General features: G+C 44.3%; 2 protein-coding genes and 1 long non-coding RNA gene across 9 annotated transcripts in view; 1 reads left to right on the plus strand and 2 right to left on the minus strand.

Annotated features, from left to right (window-relative positions):
* LOC139247648 (uncharacterized) overlaps nucleotides 1-26,728 on the plus strand; it is a 497,861-nt gene that overhangs the window by 335,593 nt on the left and 135,540 nt on the right. The gene's annotated exons all lie outside the window — the stretch shown is intronic.
* LOC139247638 (zinc finger protein 229-like) overlaps nucleotides 1-26,728 on the minus strand; it is a 401,943-nt gene that overhangs the window by 25,352 nt on the left and 349,863 nt on the right. The window lies entirely within an intron of this gene.
* Nucleotides 884-25,392, minus strand: LOC139247641 (zinc finger protein 664-like). The gene is made up of 3 exons (XM_070871728.1): nucleotides 25,198-25,392; nucleotides 6,301-6,474; nucleotides 884-2,079 (listed from the first exon to the last, which is right to left on the minus strand). Exon 3 carries the CDS (start codon nucleotides 1,754-1,756, stop codon nucleotides 1,223-1,225), a length of 534 nt encoding a protein of 177 aa, XP_070727829.1. The 5' UTR covers nucleotides 1,757-2,079; nucleotides 6,301-6,474; nucleotides 25,198-25,392; the 3' UTR covers nucleotides 884-1,222.

Raw genomic sequence — 26,728 nt, forward strand, 5'->3', positions numbered from 1 at the left:
ATTTGATGCAATTCTTTGAGGATGTAATGAACAGGGTGGATAAAGGGGAACCAGTGGATCAGGTGCATTTCGACTTCCAGAAGGCATTTGACAAGTTGCCACATAAAAGGTTACTGCACAAGGTAAAAGTTCATGGGGTTGGGGGTAATATATCAGCATGGATAGAGGATTGGCTAACTAACAGAGAACAGAGAGTCGGGATAAATGGGTCATTCTCTGGTTGGCAATCAGTAAATAGTGGGGTGCCGCAGGTATCAGTGTTGGGGCCTCAACTATTTACAATTTATATTAATGACTTGGATGAAGGGACTGAGTGTAACGTAGCCAAATTTGCTGATGATACAAAGATGGGTGAGAAAGCAAGTTGAAAGGAGGACACAAATAATCCACAAAGGGATATAGATAGGCTCAATGAGCTGGCAAAAATCTGGCAGATGAACTATAATGTGGTAAAATGTCAAGTTATCCCCTTTGGTGGGAAAAATAAAAAAATAAATTATTTAAATATGAAAATTACAAAATGCTGTAGTACAGAAGGATCTGGGGGTTCTTGTACATGAAACTAAAAACGTTAGCATGCAGTTGCAGCAATTAATCAGGAAGGCAAATGGAATGCTGCCCTTTATTGCAAGGGGGATGGAGTATGAAAGTAGGGAAGTCCTGCTACAACTGTACAGGGCGTTGGCAAGACCACACCTGGAGTACTGCGCAGTTTTGGTCTGGACTTGTCTCTATTCTCGTGCCGAGGGGATTGCTACACCAGACGGGAGGGGCAACATTTGGGGACACTGATTCCCCACCAATTCCCATTCCCCTTCTTTCTGGTGGATAATGGAGGGGCCACTGTGTGTAATGTGCAAGTTAGTAAGAATTGTCAGCAAGCTTTTTCTAATTGGAGATTTTATTCAGTGGCAACTTTCACACACTATTGTAGATTTTGTGCCAAAGATCAATTTAGGATTAAAGTAAAAGTTCATAATTTTATTGCAAACTAACTTTCTGTTGTGAGTCGCTGAATTAAGGGGAAAGGTAACACACAGCGTTTCTTAAATGGACACTGCAGCCCCGAGAACACAATCAGCAATATATCCAGAATATTAAAGCCTAGCCCAGTGATAGGGTTATTAACATCAGCAGAAACAAACCCCAACTGTCAGAATGAACATGGTTCTGTCAGGATGTGATTAACAACAGCAATAACAGCAGATTCCAACCCCTGCAGTCACTTGTGAACGCGCTGGTGTTTCAGCAGGTTGGATGACGTACTGCATCCCTTCCCACACACAGAGCAGGTGAACGGCCTCTCCCCAGTGTGAACTCGCATGTGTATCAGCAGGGTGGATGACTGAATGAATCCCTTCCCACACACAGAGCAGGTGAACGGCCTTTCCCCAGTGTGAACTCGCATGTGTATCGGCAGGTTGGATGACCGAGTGAATCCCTTCCCACACTCAGAGCAGATGTATGGCCTCTCCCCAGTGTGAACTCGCTGGTGTGTCAGCAGGATGAATGAATGAGTGAATCTCTTCCCACACTCAGAGCAGGTGAACGGCCTCTCCCCAGTGTGAGTGCGTTGGTGTGACTGCAGGTAGGATGAACAAGTGTATCCCTTCCCACACTCTGAGCAGGTGAACGGCCTCTCCCCAGTGTGATTGCGTCGATGAATTTCCAGCTCAGACGGTGATCTGAATACCTGCCCACATTCAGCACATTTCCACGGTTTCTCCATGGTGCGTGTATCCTTGTGACTCTCCATGGTTGGATGATCAGTTGAAGCCTCGCCCACGCACACAACACGTTTACAGTTTCTTCGCGCTTTGAATGGTGCGATGTTTATTCAGGCTGTGTAACTGGTTAAAGCTCTTTCCATAGGCAGTGCACTGGAACACTCACTCGGGTGTGTGTGTCTCGGTGCTTTTCCAGTCACACTGATGTTTGAAATCTTTTCCCACAGACAGAATAGACAAATATTTCTCCTTCCACTTTCAAAGGCCGATGATATTCAGGTCCTGACTCTGTGAGATCTTGATGTGAGGTTTGGTTTGTGTTTCCTGTCTGAAAATCTCCCCTTATAATACACTGTAAAAGGAGATAATAAAACTCATCACTGTCAGTACAAGGCAGAAATTCAGAATAGACACATCTAGTTTCCATGGAACATTCTTTCCTCTCTTGTTCTTCCAAAGCTCCCACTCATTGTCCCTCCTGCTGTGCTGAACTCCAAACCATCGCACATTTCTATACTGTTTCTCCTCCACTCCCAGTTTTCACCACCAATTCTGGCTGGTTTCAGTTCTACACTCACTCACTGGTACGCTTACTTCTCCTCACCTGCAGCTGCTGACTCGGGCTGTGTTCAGTTCTACACTCACTGGTTCCCCTCACTCTCCTCCCCTGAAGGTGCTGACTCTGACTGGGTTTAGTTCTACACTCACTGGTTCCCCTCACTCTCCTCCCCTGAAGTTGCTGACTCTGGCTGGGTTCAGTTCTACACTCACCAATTTCTCTCCAATATGTGACCCATGTGCCCAATCTCCCTGTGTGAACCTCGACAGTGAGTGTCGACAAGCTATTCCACTGTCCTCACCTGAGGCCTCACACGTGCATTTTCCAGCAGGGTCACTGGACCCTCCTCCCAATGGCTCAGTGGGTAAAGGTAACACCCAGTGTGACTGAGTTATAGGAACAGGAGGGACCCAGGTTTAATCCTGTCTGTATATCCTCACCTTCTAATCCCCTGTGAAAGCTGTTTGCAAAAGTCATCACTGTAAGTAGGAACATAGGAACAGGAATAGGCCATTCAGCCCCTTGAGCCTGTCCTGCCATTCAATGAGATTGTGGCTGATCAGTATTTTAACTCTGTCTACCTGCCTTGGTTCCATCGCCATTAATACACTTGCCTAAGGAAATCTATCTATCTCAGTTTTAGAATTTTCAATTGTCCCAGCCTCAGTTTTATGGGGAACAGAGTTCCAGATTTCCACTCGGCTTTAAGAACATCAGAAATATGAGCAGGAGTGGGTTAAACAGCCCCTCGAGCCTGCTGTGCCATTCAATAAGATCAAGGCTGATCTTCTACCTCAGCTCCACTTTCCCGCACTATCCCCGTATCCCATGATTCCTTTACTGTCCAAACAGCTCTCTCTCAGCCCTGAATATACTCAACGACTCAGCATCCACAGTACTCTGGGGTAGGGAATTCCAAAGATTCACAACCCTCGGACTACAGAAATTTCTCCACATCTCAGTCCTAAATGGCCGACCCCTTATCCTGAGACTCTGACCTCTAGTTCTGGACTCTCGAGCCAAGAGAAACAGCCACTCAGCATTTGTGTGAGGAAGTGCTTCCGAACCTCACCCTGAACGGCCTGGCTCTGATTTTAAGGTTGTGACCCCTTGTTGTGGACTCCTCCTCCAGAGGAAATCGTTTCTCTCCATCCACCCGATCAACTTCTTTAATCATTTAAACACCTCAATTAGATCACCCTTTAATCTTCTATATTCAATGGAATACAAGCCTAGTCTGTGCAACCTGTCCTCATAATTTTTACAGAATTAATAAATGGTCTCCTAGTAAAGGATCCACTGGGAAAGAGTGATCATAGCTTGGTTGAATATCAAATTCAGTTGGTGGGTTAGAAAGTTGGATCTCAAACCAGTGTTCTAAGCTTAAATAAAGGAGACTACAAAGGTATGAAGGCAGAGCTGGCTAAAGTGGACAGGGAAAATAGATTTAAAGTGTAAGACGGTTGATGAGCAGTGGCAGACATTTAAGGAGATATTTCATAGCTCTCAACAAAAATATATTCCAATGAGAAGGAAAGACTTTAACAAATGGGATAACTATCCGTGGCTAACTAAGAAAATAAGGGAGGGTATCAAATTGAAAACAATGTCACACAAAATGGCCAAGATTAGTGGGAGGCTAGAGGATTGGGAAACTTTGAAAAACCAGCAAACAATGACTAAAAAAATAATAAAGGGAAGATAGATTTGGAAAGTAAACTAGCAAGAAATCTAAAAACAGAGTTTCTACAGGTATGTAAAAAGGAAGAGTGGCTAAAGTAAATGTTCGTCCCTCTAGATTTATTAGCCCCACCCTTTCTCTTTAGGAGAACGTACTTGCTCTGAACCCTCTATCTCCCCCTTGAATGCATCCCACTGCTCGGACACTGAGTTGCCTTCAAGTAGCTGTTTCCAGTCCACTTTGGCGAAATCACATCTCAGCTGAGTAAAATTAGCTTTTCCCCAGTTGAAAACTTTTATTCCTGGTCTATCTTTGTCCTTTTCCATGGCTACCGTAAATCTGACTGAATTATGATCACCAGCACCAAAGATGCTCTCCCACTGATACCCCTTCCACTTGCCCAAGCTTCATTCCCTAAAACTAAGTCCAGAACCGCCCCTCTCTTGCTGGGATTGCTACGTACTGGCTAAAAAAGTTCTCCTGAATACATTTTAAAAATTCTGCTCCCTCTATACCATTCACACTAATTCTATCCCAGTTAATATTAGGGTAGTTGAAATCCACGACTATTACTGCCCTATTGTTTTTGCACCTGACAGAAATGTGCCGACATATTTGCTCTTCTGTCTCCCTCTGACTGTTTGGGGGTCTATAGTACATCCCCAGCAGTGTGACTGTCCCTTTTTTGTTCTTCAGTTCTCCCATGTAGCCTCATTTGATGATCCTTCTGACACATCATCCCTCCTCACAGCTTTAATTGTTTCTTTAATCAATGCACCCTCCTTTTTTACCCCCATCTCTATCTCGTCTGAAAACCCTGCAACCAGGAATGTTGAGCTGCCATTCCTGCCCTTCTTTTAGCCATGTCTCAGTAATAGCTACAATATCATACTCCCACGTGTCTGTCTGTGCCCTCAGCTCATCTGCCTTATTCCCTAGACTCCTTGCATTGAAGAATATACTATGTTTAACAAATTTTCTGGAGTTCTTTGAGGCTGTAATGAACAGGGTGAATAAGAGGGAACCAGTGGATGTGATGTGTTTGAATTTCCAGAAGGCATTCGATAAGGTGCCACATAAAAGGTTACCACAAGATAAAAGCTCATGGGGTTGGGGGTAATATATTAGCATGGATAGAGGATTGGCTAACTAACAGAAAACAGAGTCGGGATAAATGGTTCATTCTTGGGTTGGCAATCAGTATCGAGTGGGGTGCTGCAGGGAACAGTGCTGGGATCCCAATTATTTACAACCTATATTGAAGAAGAGACCGAGGGTAACGTAGCCAAGTTTGCTGATGATACAAAGATGGGAGGTAAAACAGTGTGGACACAAAAAACCTGTAAAAGGACATAGACAGGCTAAGGGAGTGGGCAAAAGTTTGGCAGATGGAGTATAATGTTGGAAAGTGTGAGGTTATGCACTTTGGCAGAAAAAAATAAAAGAGCAAGTTATTTAAATGGAGAAAAATTGCATAGTGCTGCAGTACAGCGGGACCTGGTGCATGAAACACAAAAGGTTAGTATGCAGGTACAGCAAGTGATCAGGAAGGCCAATGGAATCTTGCAAAGGGTATGGAGTATAAAAGCAGGGAAGTCTTGCTACAGTTATACAGGGTATTGGTGAGGCCACACCTGGAATATTGCATGCAATTTTGGTTTTCATATTTAAGAAAGGATATACTTGTTGTGAAGGCAATTCAGAGAAGGTTCACAATATTGATTCCAGAGATGAGGGGGTTGACTTTAGAGGAAAAGTTGAGTAGGTTGGGCCTCTACTCATTGGAATTCAGAAGAATGAGAGGTGATCTTATCGAAACGTATAAGATTATGAGGGGGCTTGTCAAGGTGGATGCAGAGAGGATGTTTCCACTGATAGAGGAGACTAGAATTAGGGGGCATAATCTTAGAATAAGGGGCTGCCAATTTAAAATTGAGATGGAGGAATTTCTTCTCTCTGAAGCAGTGAATTCCACAGATTTATAACCATCTGAGAGCTGTGGAAGCTGGGTCATTGAATAAATTTAAGACAGAGATAGACAGTTTCTTAACTGATAAGGGAATAAGGGATTATGGGGAGCGGGCAGGGAAGTGGACCTGAGTCAATGATTGGATCAGCCAAGATCATGTTAAATGGTGGAGCAGGCTCGAGGAATAGCCTACTCCTGCTCCTATTTCTTATGTTCTTATGTAAGGAGAAGTACTCTCAAATTTATGGGGAACTGGGATTTGTCCATAAGAGTAATTGAAGGTATGAGAACTGAAATATTCAAATTAGAAAGGAGAAAATGCGCAAAATGGTGCAGTCGGTAACAGGACATCAATTAGTCTCACCTTATCTTGGAAACGTCAATTATCGACACACTGTGTTGTTTGAAATATCAAAATATTCAACTCCAGCCCAGTTATAGGGGTTATCAACTTCAGCAGAACAAACTCCAACTGACAGAACAAACACGATTCAGTCAGGATGCGAGTACCACCAGCAATAACAATAGAATCCAACCCCTGCAGTCAAAATGGATAGAGGATTGGTTAACTAACACAAAACAGATTCAGGAAAAATGGGTCATTTTTCGGTTGGCAAACTGTAACTAGTGGGGTGTCGCAGGGATCAGTTCTGGGGCCTGAACAATTTACAATTTATGTTAATGACTTGGATGAAGGGACTGAGTGTAACGTAGCCACATTTGCAGATGATACAAAGATAGGTGGGAAAGCAAGTTGTGAGGAGGACGCAAAGAATCTACAAAGGGATATAGATAGGCTCAATGAGCGGGCAAAAATCTGGCAGATGGACTATAATGTTGTAAAATGTCAGGTTATTCCCTTTGGTAGGAAAAATAAAAAAGCAAATTATTATTTAAATGGGGACTATTACAAAATGCCGTAGTGCAGAGGGATCTGGGGGTTCTTGTACATGAAACTCAGCATGCAGGTACAGCAAGTAATCAGGAAGGCAAATGAAATGCTGGCCTTTATTGCAAGAGGGATGGAGTATAAAAGTAGGGAAGTCCTACTACAACTGTACAGGGCGTTGGTAAGACCACACCTGGAGTACTGCGCACACTTTAGGTCTGGACTTGTCTCCATTCCCGTGATGAGGGGATTGCCAGATGGGAGTATAATGTGGATAAATGTGAGGTTATCCACTTTGATGGCAAAAACGTGAATACAGAATATTATCAGAATGGCGGCAGATTAGGAAAAGGGGAGGTGCAACGAGACTTGGGAGTCATGGTTCATCAGTCATTGAAAGTTGGCATGCAGGTACAGCAGGCGGTAAAGAAGGCAAATGGTATGTTGGCCTTCATAGCTAGGGGATTTGTGTATAGGAGCAGGGAGGTCTTACTGCAGTTGTACAGAGCCTTGGTGAGGCCTCACCTGAAATATTGTGTTCAGTTTTGGTCTCCTAATCTGAGGAAGGATGTTCTTGCTATTGAGGGAGTACAGCGAAGGTTCACCAGACTGATTCCTGGGATGGCAGGACTGACATATGAGGAGAGACTGGATCAACTGGGCCTTTATACATTGGAGTTTAGAAGGATGAGAGGGTATCTCATAGAAACATGTAAGATTCTGACGGGACGGGACAGGTTAGATGCAGGAAGAATGTTCCCGATGTTGGGGTAGTCCAGAAGCAGGGGACACAGTCTTAGGATAAGGGGTAGGCCATTTAGGACCGAGATGAGGAGAAACTTCTTCACTCAGAGTTGTGAACCTGTGGAATTCTCTGCCGCAGAGAATTGTTGATGCCAGTTCATTGGATATATTCAAGAGGGAGTTAGATATGGCACTTACGGCTAAGGGGATAAAGGGGTATGGAGAGAAAGCAGGAAAGGGGCACTGAGGGAATGATCAGCCATGATCTTATTGAATGGTGGTGCAGGCTCGAAGGGCCGAATGGCCTAATCCTGCACCTATTTTCGATGTTTCTATGAGTGGAACCAGGGAGTGAACCTGAAGGTGCTGACTGTGGCTGGGTTCAATTTTACACACTCTGGTTTCCCTCCTTCTCCTCCCCTGATGGTGCAGACTCTGGCTGGGTTCAGTTCTGCACTCATTGCTTCCCCTCCCTCTCAAATGAGCTTACTCTGGCTGGGTTAAGTTCTACACTCACTGGTTCCCCTCCCTCTCCTACCCTGAAGGTGCTGACTCTGGCTGGGTCCAGTTCTGCACTCACCGGTTCCCCTCCCCTGAAGATGCTGTCTCTGGCTGGGTTCAGCTCTACACTCACTGGTTTCCCTCCCTCTACTCCTGTGATGGTGCTGACTCTGTCTGGGTTCAGTTCTACACTCACTGGTTACCACTCCCTGTCCAAAAGGAGCTGACTCTGGCTGGGTTCAGTTCCGCACACGCTTGTTCCCCTCTCCTCTCCTGAAGGGGCTCACTCGGGGTGGGTTCAGATATAGACTCATTCGTTCCCCTCCCTCTGCTCCCCTGAAGGAGCTGACTATTGCTGTGTTCAATTCTACACTCACTGGTTCCCCTCCCTCTCCTCCCCTGAAGGTGCTGACTCTGGCTGAGTTCAGTTCTGCGCTCACTGGTTGCCCTCGCATGAAGGTGCTGAGTGTGGCCGCGTTCAGTTTTACACTCACTGGTTCCCCTCCCTCTCCTCACCTGTAGGTGCTGACTTGGGGTGGGTTCAGATATAGTGTCATTGGTTCTTCTCTCTCTCCTCCTCTGAAGGTTCCCCTCCCTCTCCTCCCCTGAAGGGGAGCCATTGGTTCCCCTCCCTCTCCTCCTCCTCCTCCTCCTGTGCTATGTGGGAAATCAGGAACACTTCTATGTTTGCAGGAAGTGTATCCAGCTGCAGCTCCTGACAGACTGCATTGCAGCACTGGAGTTGCACATGGATTCACTCTGGAGCATCCGCGATGCTGAGGATGTCGTGAATAGCATGTTTAGTGAGTTGGTCACACCGTAGATAAAGTTTACACAGGCAGATAGGGAATGGGTGACCATCAGGCACAGCAGTGGAAGGAAGGTAGTGCAGGGGTCCTCTGCGGTCATCTCCCTCCAAAACACCACCTTGGGTACTGTTGGGGGAGATGACTCATCAGGGGAAGGCAGCAGCAGCCAAGTCCATGGCACCAGGGATGGCTCTGCTGCGCAGGAGGGCAGGAAAAAGAGTGGGAGAGCTATAGTTGTAGGGGATTCTATTGTAAGGGGAATAGATGGGCATTTCTGCGGTCGCAACCGAGACTCCAGGATGGTATGGTCTGTTGCCTCACTGGTGCAAGGGTCAAGGATGACTTGGAGCGGCTGCAGGGAATTCTGGGAGGGGGGTGGTGAACAGCCAATTGTCGTGGTGTGAAAGGGCAGATTACAAATTGTAATTACAATTCATAATAATAATTAGGATGTATTAAAATAGAGTTAACAGGTTTTTTAAAATGGATCCCACAGCCTGTTTTTCAGACTGTGGGAAGCATGTGTGGGATGCCTTCCACAGAGGAGCAGATGTTCCAATTCATAGACCAAAGGCCTTAGGAGCCGAGCACAGACACAGATAACAGAATTTGAATTGTTTAAAAAGAATCATAACAACATGTATCTGGAATTACCAATTAAGGCATATAGAAGGCAGATTGGAGGAAGCACCCGACCAATCAATCATGTGTTAATCAATCAGCACGTATTAATTGTAACTTGCGTAATTACGTAATGCTATAATCTGAAACTGGATAAAATAAGATGTCTGTGGCAGTTTCTTTCAGCATTCCTTCAAGGATAACTCTCCTGCCGGCTTGTATCTTTTATTAATAAAAACTGCATTTACTTTAAGGCTAACGGACTCCGAGTGGTGGTTTGAAGTTAACCCTAACAACTTGGCGTAGTCGGGCAGGATCTACTGCAGGGGAAGATTCAACTCAAACAGCCAAACCGAGTGAGTAGAGAATTACCTTGAGAAATTCTCCTCCCAAAGTCCCAGCCAGAGATCCAATGAATCTGAAGCAGAGTCCGTGCAGCCGGTAAATCCAGCCGAGGGGCGTGTCAGAACACTGTAAGTAGATACGTGTGTCAGGAGAATAAGTACGTATACGGGATATCGGGGGAAAAAGCCTCGGTGGAAAAAGCTCCGCATAAGTAAAGGCGGAAAAACGGGAACTGGGGAAAAAGCCCCGGTGTAAGAAATGGCAAAGGAAACTGCCAAGGCCCTTGGAGGGGTGAGGTATAAACTACCAGAAGAGTTTCTGAGAGATAAATTTGAAAATGTTAAGAAGATGGTTAAGGCAGGATAGGATGAAGGGAAAAAGATCATTTTAGCAGCAGTACAGACGAATAGAAAGATACCTGAAGGTGAGATGGACAGAGAAAGTGACAAAAGGCAAGAGGATGTAAGTATAAAAATAGATATAGATGACAAAAGGGAATGGACAAAGGAATTTGGCCCAAATTTGTATCCCCCATTAACAGGGTTAGGATTAGGACCCGAGGAAACTAAAGAATTGATTGGGGGCCGGACGGCTCGCTTAGTAGATATTTTTCGGACGACCATAAAAATCTGATAGTGACTATCTTAAATGAAGTATGGATCCTAAAATAGAGCCAGCCAAACAATAAGCTTTGTTGAATGAAGAGAGACCTTTGTGAATGTCTGTCTTTGAATGAAAGTGCTTGTGTGATTTTTGACTGCAGAATATTTGAGGTGGGAATTAATGAATTTTTCATGTGTCTGAAAGCCTGTTTGGGAAAATGGTGGCTCCACCCACTTTTTCAGACAGAGTGAAAGTTTTTTTTAACCCTTTGCAGTGTTGTCCTGTATGTGGGAAGTTTTAAGAAAGTGTGTACCTAGAATTGAATTACATTTTAACGTGCGGATTTATTTGGATGATAAGTTGCGGAGATGGGAAATACACAAAGGATAGGTTTGTTGAGCAAAAGATAAAAAATGTGTGGTCCCGTTGGTTTTTAAAAAAATTTCGACATGCTCACTTACTTGTCAAAAGAAAACATGTAATCATTGATTACATTGGGTTGAAAGACAATAAATTTAGTTTAGGAATGAGATAAAGAACGAAGGGAAGTTGTAATGCCTTTTAAAAAAAAGCCCACGTGGGTCTCTCGAGGCTGCAGGCTGGGGAAGTCACCCCCCCGCCCCCCCCCCCCCCATTTTCCTTTGTGTAAAACCTTGATGTGAAAGCTTCTAGCTCAGTAAAAAGAGCTTGAAATAAAAGATCGGCAGTACAATATTTGAATTGGGATTTTGAGATATTTCAGGTGATTCTCCTTGATAAACATTTTGGTTATATTGGAAAATCTTGGGTTTGGAAGCCTTTTAATAAAAGTACACATACTGCGTCAGAAGCTGAAGCTTAAAAAGATGTAATTTATGAGATACTGTATCACAAAATTGAAGTTACAGAGCAAAAGATTAGAGTTTTTGATCAGCCTCTAAAACAGAAGTTAAGCACATAATTATAAAACAAGTACTTTGCATTCTGTGATCTGTGAATCACTATAAACATAAATGAGAAGTCCGATGTTAAAAAAAAAACAGTATTACCATATTTGACATTTTGTAATCCAACAATAAGTACAAATACTGCAAAAGGGGAGCAGAAATTAGGATGGGAACAGTGAAGAGTTAATTTTGTTGTGAAGGTTTCAAGTACCACTGGTTAAGAAAAGGCAAAATAAAATGAGATTCATTTAAAATAAAAAGTTAAATCTGATCTTTTTTTTAAAAAAAAAAAGGAAATAAAACTAAAAGGCTTCGAACAATCTAGAAATATCTTCAGGGATCAGGTCAAACTCCTGGGCAAGTGGGGAGCTATCTGCGAAAATGTAAAAGGGACTTTGGAAAAATTAAAATGTGAAAACTACAGGTTTTAGCAGTTTAGAACAAAGGACAACATAAGTTGAACTTGTGACTTCAGATACGGTGGTTGAAGAACCACAGGAAGTGAGATGTAATGGCCTTGAAACTGGAACATTTGAGATAACGGAAAGCAGCTTTCAAAGTCTACGTGCTAGACTCTGTTCTAGTTATGGAAAAGACATTTGAGATAACGGAAAGCAGGATTTAAAGTAAATCCCAAAAAGGCATAAATTGGACAAGCTGTCGTACCTGGGACATAAAATATCCCAAGGAACTAGGACCATATCCAATGACAGGAAGGAGGCCATTAGGAATATTCCCCAACCAAAAACAGTCCGAGGGGTGTGTAAGGTACTGGGGTTCTTCAACTATTGCAGGAATTTTGTACCTAACTGCGGCAATTGCAGAAGCATTACAGCGGCTAGTGAAAGGGGGAAGACCATGCTTAGAAACTATAGAGTGGGGCCCCGAACAAGAAGCAGCATACGGTAATCTGAAGGAAGCCCTAATGTCAGCTCTAGGGCTGGGACTCCTGAACATGGATCTCCCGTTCCATGTACATTGTGAGAACCAGGGACACTTCTATGGAGCTGTGGTGACACACATACATGGGGATAGGATGAGACCCGTAGCTTACTACTGGACACAGCAATCACCAGCGGCTCCCGGTCTGTCCAGATGTGTGGCCGCACTGGATTGTGTCACTTGGGCAGTCAAAATTAGTGAGCCTGTCATAATGACAGGAGAAATAATACTGCACACAAAACACACACTGGTGGAAATGCTAAATGGGAGGCAGTCCTATTACCACATGATTGACTCAGATCAAGGGACTCATTTCACGGGTCAAGTGATGAAAGAAACTTGTAGAATATTCGGCATTAAGCAGAAGTTTCACATCCCATATCACCCCGAGAGTTCAGGGATGGTAGAGAGAATGAATCGGACCCTTACAACCGGCTCGAGTGAGACAATGAGGTTACCAGAAGGAATAGTGACAGGAGGAGCTGACTTAGGCCCCCTATGAGACCGAATCAGAAAGTATGTGAGGGAATTGAGTGAGCAGTTGAAAGGTATACGACAGGAGGTCCGGGAAAGGCAGAAGGAGGAGGATGAAGATGGTGTGATAACTGCCTCGGCTATAATCCCCGAGGTGGGGGCGAAGGCAATGGTTAAGGAGGTGGCAGAGAAACCAGGGTTCGCACCTCGGTGGAGTGGACCATAGGAGGTATTAATTAGTGGAGATACGTGTGCTTGCGTGAGTATGAAAGGTAGGGGCTGGTGGAAGCACTGGTCCCAGCTGAAAGAATATAAAGGTACGACAGAGGGACTTTTTAGAGGATTAGGATGGATATTTGCAATATTAGGGGTACTGGCTATAATAATATTGCTCTGGAAAGGGGCACATGCCCGGAGAAACGGTGCAAACAATCGAAGAAATGGTGCAAACAATGCGGTTGAAATAGAAATGGTAAGACTCTAACTAAAAACCTGGAATATCCAGGATGTGTTTTATCAACAGAATATAAACGTGATCACCACCGCTCTTCCTATTCTACAAGGGCAAGCTACAAGGCTGCCCCTGGAGGGCCCAGAAGCATATACCCACACCGGAGGGTACAACAACTACGTAAAGCAGCCCCTGCGGGGTGGCATCTGAATGTCAGGAGCGTTTATCTTGAAGCCACAAGATAAGTGGGTAACAAAATGTTACCTGAATATTGTAAACCAGGGGAATTAACCTTGGGAAAGCGCGTGGTAGTTAAACCTGGAACAGAAGTAATGTTGTTATTTGACAATGTGCAGTATGAAATGTTAAATAAATTTATCAGCCCTATACCTGCCAGAAAAGTTTAGCCCCAAGACTAAAGCATTGCACACACGATTACTAGACACAATCCTGAGAAAAGCTAGTGACACATGAGGAGCAAGGGAGTAACACAAGAAGCTGAGACACAAAGGAGGAAGACAGAGGAGATCTATAGAGAATGACGTATTAACTGTACATGCCCCCCTCTAATAGATGCACTAGATATACAGGCGATCCCATCAGGAGTAGATAGTTTGAGGGGAATGATGGAGGTACTAATGAGGAAACAGGCCAGGATAGGGATAGAATCTTCAGAGTTAGGATCTGAAACATCCAAAATACTGCTAGAGGGATATCCGTATTGGAAGGCCATGCACGAACAATTAATGAGCTAAATAAGCAGGAATAAGAGGACAATGGCGAGGACAAGAAAAGAGACACATGTCATGCCTATGGGAGATGTATGATCGGTCAGGTGAGACACAATATGGATCAGATACAAACCGGGCAAGTTCCAGATTGAATAAATAGCACCCAGTTGAAAGAAATGGCACAGCACACTGGGCCATTAGACGCCTGCACCCTGAAAGGAATGACTCATCATCATAGGTGTTCCCTGGAACCAGGATGACTTGCTTCCACATGAGTTCACAGATGTTTCAATGAAGGACCCGATGTTCCAGTCCTGAACTCCAATTGAAGGGTGGAAGATGCCTGTGCATGGATTTGTTTAATGTGTGGTGACCGTTGCACATCAGCCACCACTCGGGGCTTGACAGAGCTTGGCCTTCATCCAGTGACAAGGGTTGAACCAGGACAACTGGAGACCTGCTCTGGGGTGTATGCGGTTACAGGAGGATGCGAGGGGAAACAGACATAATACGAGGGGAAGAGTACATCCGTGATGGACCAGTATGAGATCAAAAAGAATGGAAATATAAGGGGAATATCTTTATCCGGGTGCCGGAGAGAAGGAAACCTAACTATATGCCCTCACCCAGTGGGAGACGGGAGCAAGGATAGCTGCGGGTTTGACAATACTACGGAAGGATGTGTCACTGGAATAAGCCCTGGCCGAACTGAACCCACACATTACACCTATCAAGGGCGAGGAGAATATTGTGTGGTAACTAGCCTGGGAACTTACAATTACGGAGGTTTGACTTGTAACATTACAATGCCTAACTTTTGCTTTACTCCCAGAATGACGGTGTCAGTGGGAAGAGCACGCATGACGTATATACACGCCAGGAAGACAATGACATTAAACATAAGCGATGAGATGAAGCAAGATATTGATGATTACATGGAAGAGCAAGCACCACCAATTCCCCTGTTACTTGAAGATTTCACTGAGCTCAAAGGACCATTAAGAAATAACATTAAAATATATTATGAGCTAAAGAATAAAAGCAAAAGAACTGGACAGTGAAATAAAGGATAACCTGAAAAACCTGCCTTGGTACTTGAGATTATACATACGTGGATAAGGATCCTTTCACATACACTAGTGGCAGTACAGATAGGAATAGCCTCGAGTTGGTTGGTGATGTCATGTAACAAGTGTGAGGCATACCCGAGTAAAGTTACAAGATAGGGATTAGAATTATATCCCATGTGTTAGTCCTAGTGCAGCAATAGTGGTGCTGATACTCCGGGGAGAATGTGCAGGCAGATACAAGAGACGCAGAGCGAAGACGTTGACCAAGGCCTGTAACCAAGAATGCAGAAAGCCTTTGTTATCAAACACAAAGACAGAACAAATACCTGATCATGAGTCGGGAGTGTCCCAATCCTATCGCCTGATCAACGAAACCGAGGCGGGAGACACACGAATCAAGACAGGATAAGGCAGGGAAAGGAAAATTGTTGTTCATGGTGAGACATTTTTAAGGGCTGGTCACCTAAAGCCTACGCAGTCCTCAAATTGATGTGGCATCCAATTGTGCAAATAATGGTAGTGGTAGGGATATATATCGTGATACAACTATATCTGCTGTGTAAGATCTGAGGGATATACAACCGTGTGGTTCTAGCCGAACAGCAAACAGCCTTGTTAACTATATAATGTAGGCATGATAGGGAGGCGAATGACTTTGTAACACATTAGGGAAACAACTAAGCCTCCCGAGCTTATGCTCTGTATGGACAAAAACAAATATAAGTGACGTGCCAATATCCTAGGGAAATGGTCAGGGGTAGTATGTAAACACTCTGCAAAAGATGGAACTATGAGCGATCCCAAGGATATGGACTTGATATCACCATTTCCAGCAGATAGCTCAGAACATATATGTGCTAAGCTGATTATTTAGAAATAATCAGGGACCAACAGGAGGGACTGAAAGGGCAGATTACAAATTGTAATTACAATTCATAATAATAATTGGGATGTTTTAAAATGGAGTTAACAGGTTTTTTAAGATGGATCCCACAGCCTGATTTTCAGACTGTGGGAAGCATGTGTGGGATGCCTTCCACAGAGGAGCAGATGTTCCAATTCATAGACCAAAGGCCTTAGGAGCCAGGCACAGACACAGATAACAGAATTTGAATTGTATAAAAAGAATCATAACAACATGTATCTGGAATTACCAATTAAGGCATATAGAAGGCAGATTGGAGGAAGCACCTGACCAATCCATCATGTGTTAATCAATCAGCACGTATTAATTGTAACTTGCGTAATTACGTAATGCTATAATCTGAAATTGTATAAAATAAGATGTCTGTGGCAGTTTCTTTGAGCATTCCTTCAAGGATAACTCTCCTGCCGGTTTGTATCTTTTATTAATAAAAACTGCATTTACTTTAAGGCTAATGGACTCCGAGTGGTGGTTTGAAGTTAACCCTAACATGGTGCATATAGGTACCAACGACATACGTAAAAAACGGGATGAGATCCGACAAGCTGAATTTAAGGAGCTAGGAGTTAAATTAAAAAGTCGGACCTTAAAGATAGTAATCTCAGGATTGCTACCAGTGCCACGTGCTAATCAGAGTAGAAATAACAGGATAATTAAGATGAATACGTATATTGAGGAATGGTGCAAGAGGGAAGGATTCAAATTCCTGCGATATTGGAACCGGTTCTGGGGGAGGTGGGACCAGTACAAAACGGATATGGCAGGGGGATGGGAATCTATGCAGGGAGACAGAGGGAAGTAAAATGGGGGCAGAAGCAAAAGATAGAAAGGAGAAAAGTAAAAGTGGAGGGAAGAGAAATCCAAGGCAAAAATCAAAAAGGCCCACGTTACAGCATAATTCTAAAAGGGACAAAGAGTGTTAAAAAAACAAGCCTGAAGACTCTGTGTCTCAATGCAAGGAGTATTCGTAATAAGGTGGATGAATTAACCGCACAGGCAATTATTAACAAACATAATATAATTGGGATTACGGAGACATGGCTCCAGGAAGACCAAGGTTGGGAACTCAACATCCAGGGGTATTCAACATTCAGGAAGGAGAGACAGAAAGGAAAAGGAGGTGGGACAGCATTGCTGGTTAAAGAGGAAATTAACGCAATAGTAAGGAAGGACATTAGCTTGGATGATGTGGAATCTGTATGGGTAGAGCTGCGGAATACCAAAGGGCAGAAAACGTTAGCAGGAGTTGTGTACAGACCACCAAACAGTAGTAGTGAGGCTGGGGATGGCATCAAACAGGAAATTAGGGATGCATGCAATAAAGGTACAGCAGTTATCATGGCGACTTTAATCTACATATAGATTGGGCTAACCAAACTGGTTTCAATATTGTGGAGAAGGATTTCCTGGAGTGTATTAGAGATGGTTTTCTAGACCAATGTGTCGAGGAACCTACTGGACAACTGGCCATCCTAGACTGGGTGTTGTGTAATGAGAGAGGATTAATTGAGTGACCATAATATGGTAGAATTCTTTATTAAGATGGAGAGTGAAACAGTTAATTCAGAGACTAGGGTCCTGAACTTAAGGAAAGATAACTTCCGATGGTATGACACGTGAATTGGCTAGGATAGACTGGCAAATGATACTTAAAGGATTGACAGTGGATAGGCAATGGCAGACATTTATAGATCACATGGATGAACTTCAACAATTGTACATCCCTGTCTGGAGTAAAAATACAACGGGGAATGTGGCTCAACTGTGGCTAACAAGGGAAATTAGGGAAAACATTCAATCCAAGGAAGAGGCATATAAATCAGCCAGAAAAAACAGCAAATCTGAGGTCTGGGAGAAATTTAGAATTCAGCAGAGGAGGACAAAGGGTTTAATTAGGAGGGGGAAAATTGAGTATGAGAGGAAGCTTGCAGGGAACATAAAAACTGACTGCAAAAGCTTCTATAGATATGTGAAGCGAAAAAGGTTAGTGAAGACAAATGTAGGTTCCTTGCAGTCAGAATCAGGTGAATTTATAATGGGGAACAAGGAAATGGCAGACCAATTGAACAAATACTTTGGTTCTGTCTTCACTAAAGAAAACACAAATAACCTTCCAGAAATACTCGGGCTCCGAGGGTCTAGCGAGAAGGGGGAACTGGAGGGAATCCTTATTATTCAGGAAATAGTGTTAGTGAAATTGACGAGATTGAAGGCCGATATATCCCCAGGGCCTGATAGGTTGCATCACAGAGTAATTAAGGAAGTGGCCCTAGAAACAGTGGATGCATTGGTGATCATTTTCTAACATTGTATTGACTCTGCATCAGTTCCTATGGACTGGAGGGTAGCTAATGTAACACCAATTTTAAAAATAGGAGGGAGAGAGAAAACAGGGAATTATAGACCGGTTAGCCTGACATCAGTGGTGGGGAAAATGTTGGAATCAATTATTAAAGATGAAATAGCAGCTCATTTGGAAAGCAGTGACAGGATCGGTCCAAGTCAGCATGGATTTATGAAAGGGAAATCATGCTTGACAAATCTTCTAGAATTTTTTGAGGATGTAACTAGCAGAGTGGACAAAGGAGAAACATAGAAACATAGAAAATAGGTGCAGGAGTAGGCCATTCGAGCCTGCACCGCCATTCAATGAGTTCATGGCTGAACATGCAACTTCAGTACCCCATTCCTGCTTTCTCGCCATACCCCTTGATCCCCCTAGTAGTAAGGACTACATCTAACTCCCTTTTGAATATATTTAGTGAATTGGTCTCAACAACTTTCTGTGGTAGAGGATTCCACAGGTTCACCACTCTCTGGGTGAAGAAGTTTCTCCTCATCTCGATCCTAAATGGCTTACCCCTTATCCTTAGACTGTGACCCCTGGTTCTGGACTTCACCAACATTGGGAACATTCTTCCTGCATCTAATCTGTCTAAACCCGTCAGAATATTAAATGTTTCTATGAGATCCCCTCTCATTTTTCTGAACTCCAGTGAATACAAGCCCAGTTGATCCAGTCTTTCTTGATATGTCAGTCCCGCCATCCCGGGAATCAGTCTGGTGAACCTTCGCTGCACTCCCTCAATAGCAAGAATGTCCTTCCTCAAGTTAGAAGACCAAAATTGTACACAATACTCCAGATGTGGCCTCACCAAGGCCCTGTACAACTGTAGTAACACCTCCATGCCCCTGTACTCAAATCCCCTTGCTATGAAGGCCAACATGCCATTTGCTTTCTTAACCACCTGATGTACCTGCATGCCAACCTTCAATGACTGATGTACCATGACACCCAGGTCTCGTTGCACCTCCCCTTTTCCTAATCTGTCACCATTCAGATAATAGTCTGTCTCTCTGTTTTTACCACCAAAGTGGATAACCTCACATTTATCCACATTATACTTCATCTGCCATGCATTTTCCCACTCACCTAACCTGTCCAAGTCACTCTGCAGCCTCATAGCATTCTCCTCGCAGCTCACACTGCCACCAGTTACCAATTCCCTTCATGTACAGACGCTCCCTGACCAGTCACGATTTCTCCCTCATTTCCACACACTCCCTGACCAGTTACCAATTCCCTTCATCTACAGAAGCTCCCTGACCAGTCACCATTTCTCCCTCATTTCCACATGCTCCCTGACTAGTCACCATTTCCACACGCTCCCTAACTAGTCACCATTTCTCCCTCATTTCCACACGCTCCCTGACTAGTCACCATTTCCACATGCTCACTGACCAGTCACCATTTCCACACGCTCCCTGACCAGTCACCATTTCTCCCTCATTTCCACACGCTCCCTGACCAGTCACCATTTCTCCCTCATTTCCACACACTCCCTGACCAGTCACCATTTCTCCTTAATTTACAGACACTCCCTGACTTGTCACCAATTCCCTTGAGCACATCGATCTAGGCTGACACTCCAGTGCAGTGATGAGGGAATGATGCTCTGTTGGAGGTGCCATATTTCGGATGGGACGTTAAACTGAGGCCCCGTCTGCTCTCTCAGGTGGTCATAAAAGATCCCATGGCACTATTTCGAAGAAGAGCCAGGGACTTCTCCCTCGTGTCCTGGCCAATATTTATCCCTCAATCAACATGACAAAAACAGATTATCTGATCATTATCACACTGCTGTTTGTGGGAGCTTGCTGTACTCAAGTTGGCTGCCTGCCGCGCTTCCCACACTACAACAGTGACCACACTCCAAAAGTAATTCACTGGCTGTAAAGCGTTTTGAGACTTCTGGTGGTCATGACCAGCACTATATAAATACAAGTCTTTCTTTCTTCTTTCTTTCTTGATTGACAGATGCTCCCTGACCAGTCTCCATTTCTCCTTCATTTACAGACGCTCCCTGACCAGTCACCATTTCTCCTTCATTTACAGATGCTCCCTGACCAGTCTCCATTTCTCCTTCATTTACAGATGCTCCCTGACCAGTCACCATTTCTCCTTCATTTACAGACACTCCCTGACCAGTCACCATTTAGCTGAAATTGTTGACGGTTCTCTCTCCTCAGGTACTGTCCCTCTCTCCCTCAAATCTGCCATCATCACTGCTCTTCTCAAAAAACTAACCCTCAATTTCCGCCCCCCCTCCCCCCCCGCCCGATCCTTGCAAACTACCACCCCATCTCCAACCTCCCCTTGTTTGCAGACGACACTAAAATTAGCTATGTGGTTGATAATGAAGAGGAAAGTCATGGGCTGCAGGAGGCAGAGCAGTGGCAAATTAAATTTAATTCAAAGAAGTCTGAGGTGATGCACTTTGGGAGGGATAATAAGGAAAGGGTATACACATTAAGCGGTAGGCCACTAAATAGTGTAGATGAACAAAGGGACCTTGGAATGCTTGTCTACAGATCCCTGAAAGTAGCAGGCCAGGTGGATAAGGTGGTTAAGAAGGCATACGGAATGTATGCCTTTATTGGTCAAGGCATAGAATATGAGAGCAGAGAGGTTATGCTTAAATTGAATAATACTTTGGTTAGGCCATAGCTGGGGTACTGCGTGCAGTTCTGGTCTGTATTGTAGGAAGGACGTGATTGCACTGGAGAGGGTGCAGAGGAGATTTACTAGGATGCTGCCTGGAATGGAGAATCTTAGTGATGAGGACAGATCGGATAGGCTGGGTTTGTTCTCATTGGAACAGAGGAGGTTGAGAGGAGACCTCATCGAGGTGTACAAAATGTTGAGGGGCCTGCACATAGTGGATAGTAAAGGTCTATTTCCATTGGTGGAGGGGGCTATTCTGAGGGGGCATAGTTTTGAGGTGGTTGGTGGAAGGTTTAGAGGGGATTTGAGAGGAGGCTTCTTTACGCAGAGGGTTGTGGGGATCTGGAACTCACTGCCTGGAAGAGTGGTGGATGCAGAAACCCTCACCACTTTTAAGAGATGGTTGGATGGGCACTTAAAGTGCTGTAACCTGCAGGGTTACGGACCTAGAGCTGGTAATTGGGATTAGATTAGACGACTTTTTGTTGGTCAGCACAGATATAATGGTAAGTACTGCAGGGAATAGAATACGGCCAGGGTGATCTCCTGGACTAGTTTCGATCGCCTGGATGGGTCAGAGAGGAATTTTCCCAGATTTTTTTCTCCCTAAATTGGCCTGGGTTTCTATCTGGTTTTTGCCTCTCCCAGGAGATCACATGGCTCCGGTTGGGGTGGAGTGTCGATGTTTTTAGTATAAGGGGTGTTGCAGTGGTGTGGGGCGGACTGGTTGGGCTGGGTGCTCTTTGCCTTTCCGTCATTGTTCATGGGTTTGTATGTAACCTTTAGGGCTGCTGACCGAGGGCCGTGTGGCTCTTTGTCGGCCGGCGCAGACACGATGGGCCGAAATGGCCTCCTTCTGCGCTGTAAATTTCGATGTTTCTATGCTGCTATGTTTCCTCTCCAAAGTCCTTGAACATGTTGTCACCTCCCAGATCCGTGCCCACCTTTCCCACAATTCCATGTTTGAATCCCTCCAATCGGGTTTCCGCGCCTGCCACAGTACCGAGACGGCTCTCATCAAAGTCACAAACCACGTCCTTTGTGACTGTGACAAAGGCAGACTAGCCCTCCTTGTCCTTCTTGACTTGTCTGCAGCCTTTGACACGGTTGACCACTCGAACCTTCCCCACCACCTCTCCACCATCGTCCAGCTGGGTGGGACTGCACTCGCCTGGTTCCATTCTTATCTCTCTAATCGTAGCCAGAGAATCTCCTGCAATGGCTTCTCTTCCCACTGTTGTTATCCCCATTGTTATCTCTGGTGTCCTCCAAGTATCTGTCCTTGGCCCCCTCCTATTTCTCATCTACATGTTGCCCCTTGGCGACATCATCTGAAAACACAGCATCAGTTTCCACATGTACGCTGACGGCACCCAGCTCTACCTCACTACCACTTCTCTCGACCCCTCCATGGTCCCTAAATTGTCAGTCTGCTTGTCCGACATCCAATTCTGGATGAGCAGAAATTTTCTCCAATTGAATATTGGGAAGGTCGAAGCCATTGTTTTCGGTCCCTGCCACAAACTCCGTTCCCGAGCCACTGACTCCATCCCTCTCCCCAACTTCTGTCTATGGCTGAACCACACTGTTCACAACCTTGGTGTCATATTTGACCCTGGAATGAGCTTTCGACCTCATATCTGCAGCATAACGAAGACCCACTATTTCCACCTCCGTAGCATCACCCACCTCAACCCTTACCTCAGCTCATCCGCTGCTGAAGCCCTCATCCTGACCAGTCACCATTATTCCTTCATTTACAGACACTCCCTGACCAGTCTCCATTTCTCCTTCATTTAGAGACATTCCCTGACCTGTCTGGATTTCTCCTTCATTCATTGACGCTCCCTCACCAGTTTCTATTTCTCTCTCATTTACAGACGCTCCCTGACTCACTTCCTCCCTGTCCCTGGAGTTTGCCGTGGTGCCGCTTTGTGGGCCGATCTGTTGTGGCTTTAAACAGATGAAACCCTGTGGGTTGGAGCAAACTCTGCAACATTTGGTAGTGAAATGGATTGATTCAGGACAGACAGCAGGGATTATTTCAGGAAATAACAGTGTAGTGAGACAGGAAATGCAGTGGATGTTGTGTAGATGGATTGTCAAAAGGTGTTTGATAAAGTGCCGGACAGGAGGTTTGTTCATCAAAATTAAGGCTCACGGTATTAAAGGGAGTGGGGCCGTGTGGAGAGGAAGTTGGGTAAAGGGCATAAAACAGAGAGTAGTGGTTAATGGATGTTCTTCAGACTGGAGGGATGTAAACAGTGGTGTCCCCCGGGGTCAGTGTTGGGACCATTGCTCTTCTCAATATAGAGAAACGATCTGGGCTGGGGTCTAAGAACAGAAGGATATAAGAATTAGGAGCAAGTGTACGTGACTCGGCCTCTCGAGCCTGCTCCGCCATTCAATAAGATCATGGCTGATCTTCTACCTCAACTCCACTTTCCTGCACTGTCCCCATATCCCTCGATTCCCTTAATATCCAAAAATCTATTGATCTCTGTCTTGAATATACTCAAAGACTGAGCCTTCATATCCCTTTGGGTTAAAAAAATTCCAAAGATTGACACCCTCTGAGTGAAGAAGTTTCCCCTCAATTCAGTCCTAAATGGCCGAACCCTTATTCTGAGTCTGTGAGCCCTGGTTCTTGACTCTCCAGTCAGGGAAAACATCCTCCCTGCATCTACCCTGTCAAGCCCTGTAAGAATTTTATATGTTTCAATGAGATCACATCTCATTCTTCTAAACTCTAGAGAATATAGGTCTAGTGTACTCAATCTCTCCTTATTGGACAATCCCCCCATCCCAGCAATCAGTCTGGGATGCACTCCCTCTATGGCAAGTATATCCTTCCTTAGGTAAGGAGACCAAAACTGTACACAATACTCCAGGTACAGTCTCACCAGGGCCCTATATAATTGCAGTCAGATGTTTTTACTCGTACTCAAATTCTCCTGTAATAAAGGCCAATATATCATTTGCTTTCTTAATTGCTTGCTGTTCCTGTATGTTAACTTTCAGTGATTCATGTACAAGGACACCCAGGTCCCTCTGAACACCGACATTTCCCTAACACTCACCATTAAAAAAATACTCTGTTTTTCAAATTTTCCTACCAAAGTAGATAACTTCACATTCCTCCACATTATATTACATTTGCCATGTTCTTACCCACTCACTTAGCCTGTCTATATCCCATTGAAGCCCCTTTGTATCCTCCTCACAACTTATATTCCCACCAAGCTTTGTATCATCAGCAAACTTGGATATATTACATTTGGTCCCCTCATCCAAATCATTGATTCGATTCTGAATAGCTGGGGCCCAAGCACCAATCCTTGCAGCACCCCACTAGTAACAGCCTGCCAAGCCGAAAATTACCATTTATTTGTTTTCTGCCCGTTAACCAATCCTAAATCCATGCTAGTATATTACCCCCAATCCCATGAGCCCTAATTGTGTTTAATAACCTCTTGTGTGGCACCTTATCGAATGCTTTCTGAAAATCCAAATACACCACATCCACTGGTTCCCCCTTATCTATTCTATTAGTTACAATCTCAAAAACCTCTAACAGATTTGTCAAACATGATTTCCCTTTCACAAATCCATGTCGACTCTGCCCAATCCTATTACTATTTTCTAATTGCTCTGTTACCACATCCTTAATATTAGATTCTAGCATTTTCCCTCCGACTGATGTCAGGCTAACTGGTCTGTACGTTCCCCATTTTCTCTCTCCCTCCTTTCTTAAATAGCGGGGTTACATTAGCTTCCTTCCAATATGCGGGAACCTTTCTGGGATCTATGGAATTTTGGATGACGACAGCCAATGCATCCATTATCTCAATGGCCACCTCCTTCAAAACCCTAGGATGTAGGCCATCGGGTCAAGATCAAAATCTCCAGATGATGCCAAAAGAGGGACCATGGCCAACTGTGAAGGGGTTGCAAGTGACTTCAGTGTGAACACACAGGTTAGTAAATGGGGCAGGTAAATGGCAAATGAAATTTAATGCAGAGAAATGTGATGATAGATTTTGGGAGAAAATGTACATTAAATGGTAAAACTTTAACAAGAGTAGCAGAGTAGAGAGATTTAGGGTTGTAAGATTCTAGCTAATGTCTTGCCTCATTAATTAGCAGGTTCAAGAGTCCAGTGTCAGGAACTTTAATATCTTACTAAGAAATACAAGATGAGCAGATTCTCAATCCACTGACGTACCTTATATTGATCCATCAATCAGAGTAAAGATACAAGTCCCGCGTGTCCACAGTAACTGACACCAGGTCAGCCCGCTGGATGCCCTGAGCTTGATCTCCGATGTCTCCAGTCCCGACTGCCCCCTTACATCAGTCTCCCCTCACTTTTATACCCTGCACTGATCCACCTCTGGCACCGGACTCTTCTTTGTTTTCTCTGCTGGGTTTGGGTAGGAAGTGAGGAAAAGACAGCTGGAATTTCTCTAATCTGTGATTTACAAGGTCACTTTCCCTGGTTCCCAGCAGTTACTTTTCTCAGTAATTTTCTCTTTATCCCTAAACTCCCCTGCTTGCTGTTCATTACTTTTTTTCAGATTGTTTCACAGTAATAGGTATAAACATCACACATTATAATCTAATCTATTCTATTACTCACTCTGGTTTAAGTTTATATTGCAGTTAATAACAGAAAAACCCTGTCCTTTCCCCGATCAGATTACAACCAGTTGATTCAGTAAATGGAATGTCTTATCAGTGTTGTCATAGCAACCTGTCGACAGTGAAGGCCTGTTTGAGTTTCTAACTCAGACTAAACCTCTATTTCCCACAATACACATTAATCAGCTATTTGATGTCAACATATTTTAGCCATGATATGTTAATAACTCTAAAACCTACAAGGAGTTCAGATACACAAATCTTTAAGTTGATAAAGTGGTTAAAAAGCACATGGGATCCTAGGTTTTATAAATAGGGGTGTGGAGTACAAAAGGGTAAACCTGCACAAATCATTGGTTAGGCTGCAGTTCGAATATTGTGTCAGGTTTTGGGGGTCTTACACCAGGAAGGATGTCGAGGTCATGGAGAGGGTGCAGAGAGATTCACTGAGATGGTACCAGGGAAGAGAGGCTTTAGTTATCAGGGGAGATTGGAGAAACTGGGGCTCTTTTCATTAGAACAAAGGGGAATTGGAGATCTGAGGGAGCTGTTCAAAGTTGATCAGATAAATGAGGATAAACTATTTCCACCAGTCGGTGAGTCAGTAACTCGAGGGCATCAAATTCAAATCATCACCAAAACGTTCAGATCCAGGGAGGAACTGTCGAGCACACTGTACAACAATGTTCGGGACACTCACTGTCCCTCTGGATCTGTGTCCAGGGGAGGAACTGATGGGTTTCTCATATCTTTTAATTACAGTTAAATGTTGTTCTCATGGAAGTGATGGATGTCAGTGCCGTGGAATGGGGTATTCTGAGCACCAAGTGTCTGCCTGAAGCATTCTGCAGTCAGGTGCAGCACGGGTTAGATACAGAGTAAAGCTCCCTCTACACTGTCCCATCAAACACTCCCAGGGTAGGTACTCCACGGGTTAGATACAGAGTAAAGCTCCCTCTACACTGTCCCATCAAACACTCCCAGGGCAGGTACAGCACAGGGCTAGATACAGAGTAAAGCTCCCTCTACACTGCCCCATCAAACACTCCCAGGGCAGGTACAGCACGGGTTAGATACAGAGTAAAGCTCCCTCTACACTGTCCCATCAAACACTC

The sequence above is a fragment of the Pristiophorus japonicus genome, unplaced genomic scaffold (assembly GCF_044704955.1).
Source record: "Pristiophorus japonicus isolate sPriJap1 unplaced genomic scaffold, sPriJap1.hap1 HAP1_SCAFFOLD_278, whole genome shotgun sequence".
NCBI lineage: Eukaryota > Metazoa > Chordata > Chondrichthyes > Pristiophoridae > Pristiophorus > Pristiophorus japonicus.

Coding starts and splice junctions, on each gene's coding strand:
- LOC139247641 (XM_070871728.1), bottom strand. CDS start 1,756: ATGGAGAGTCACAAGGATACACGCACCATGGAGAAACCGTGGAAATGT.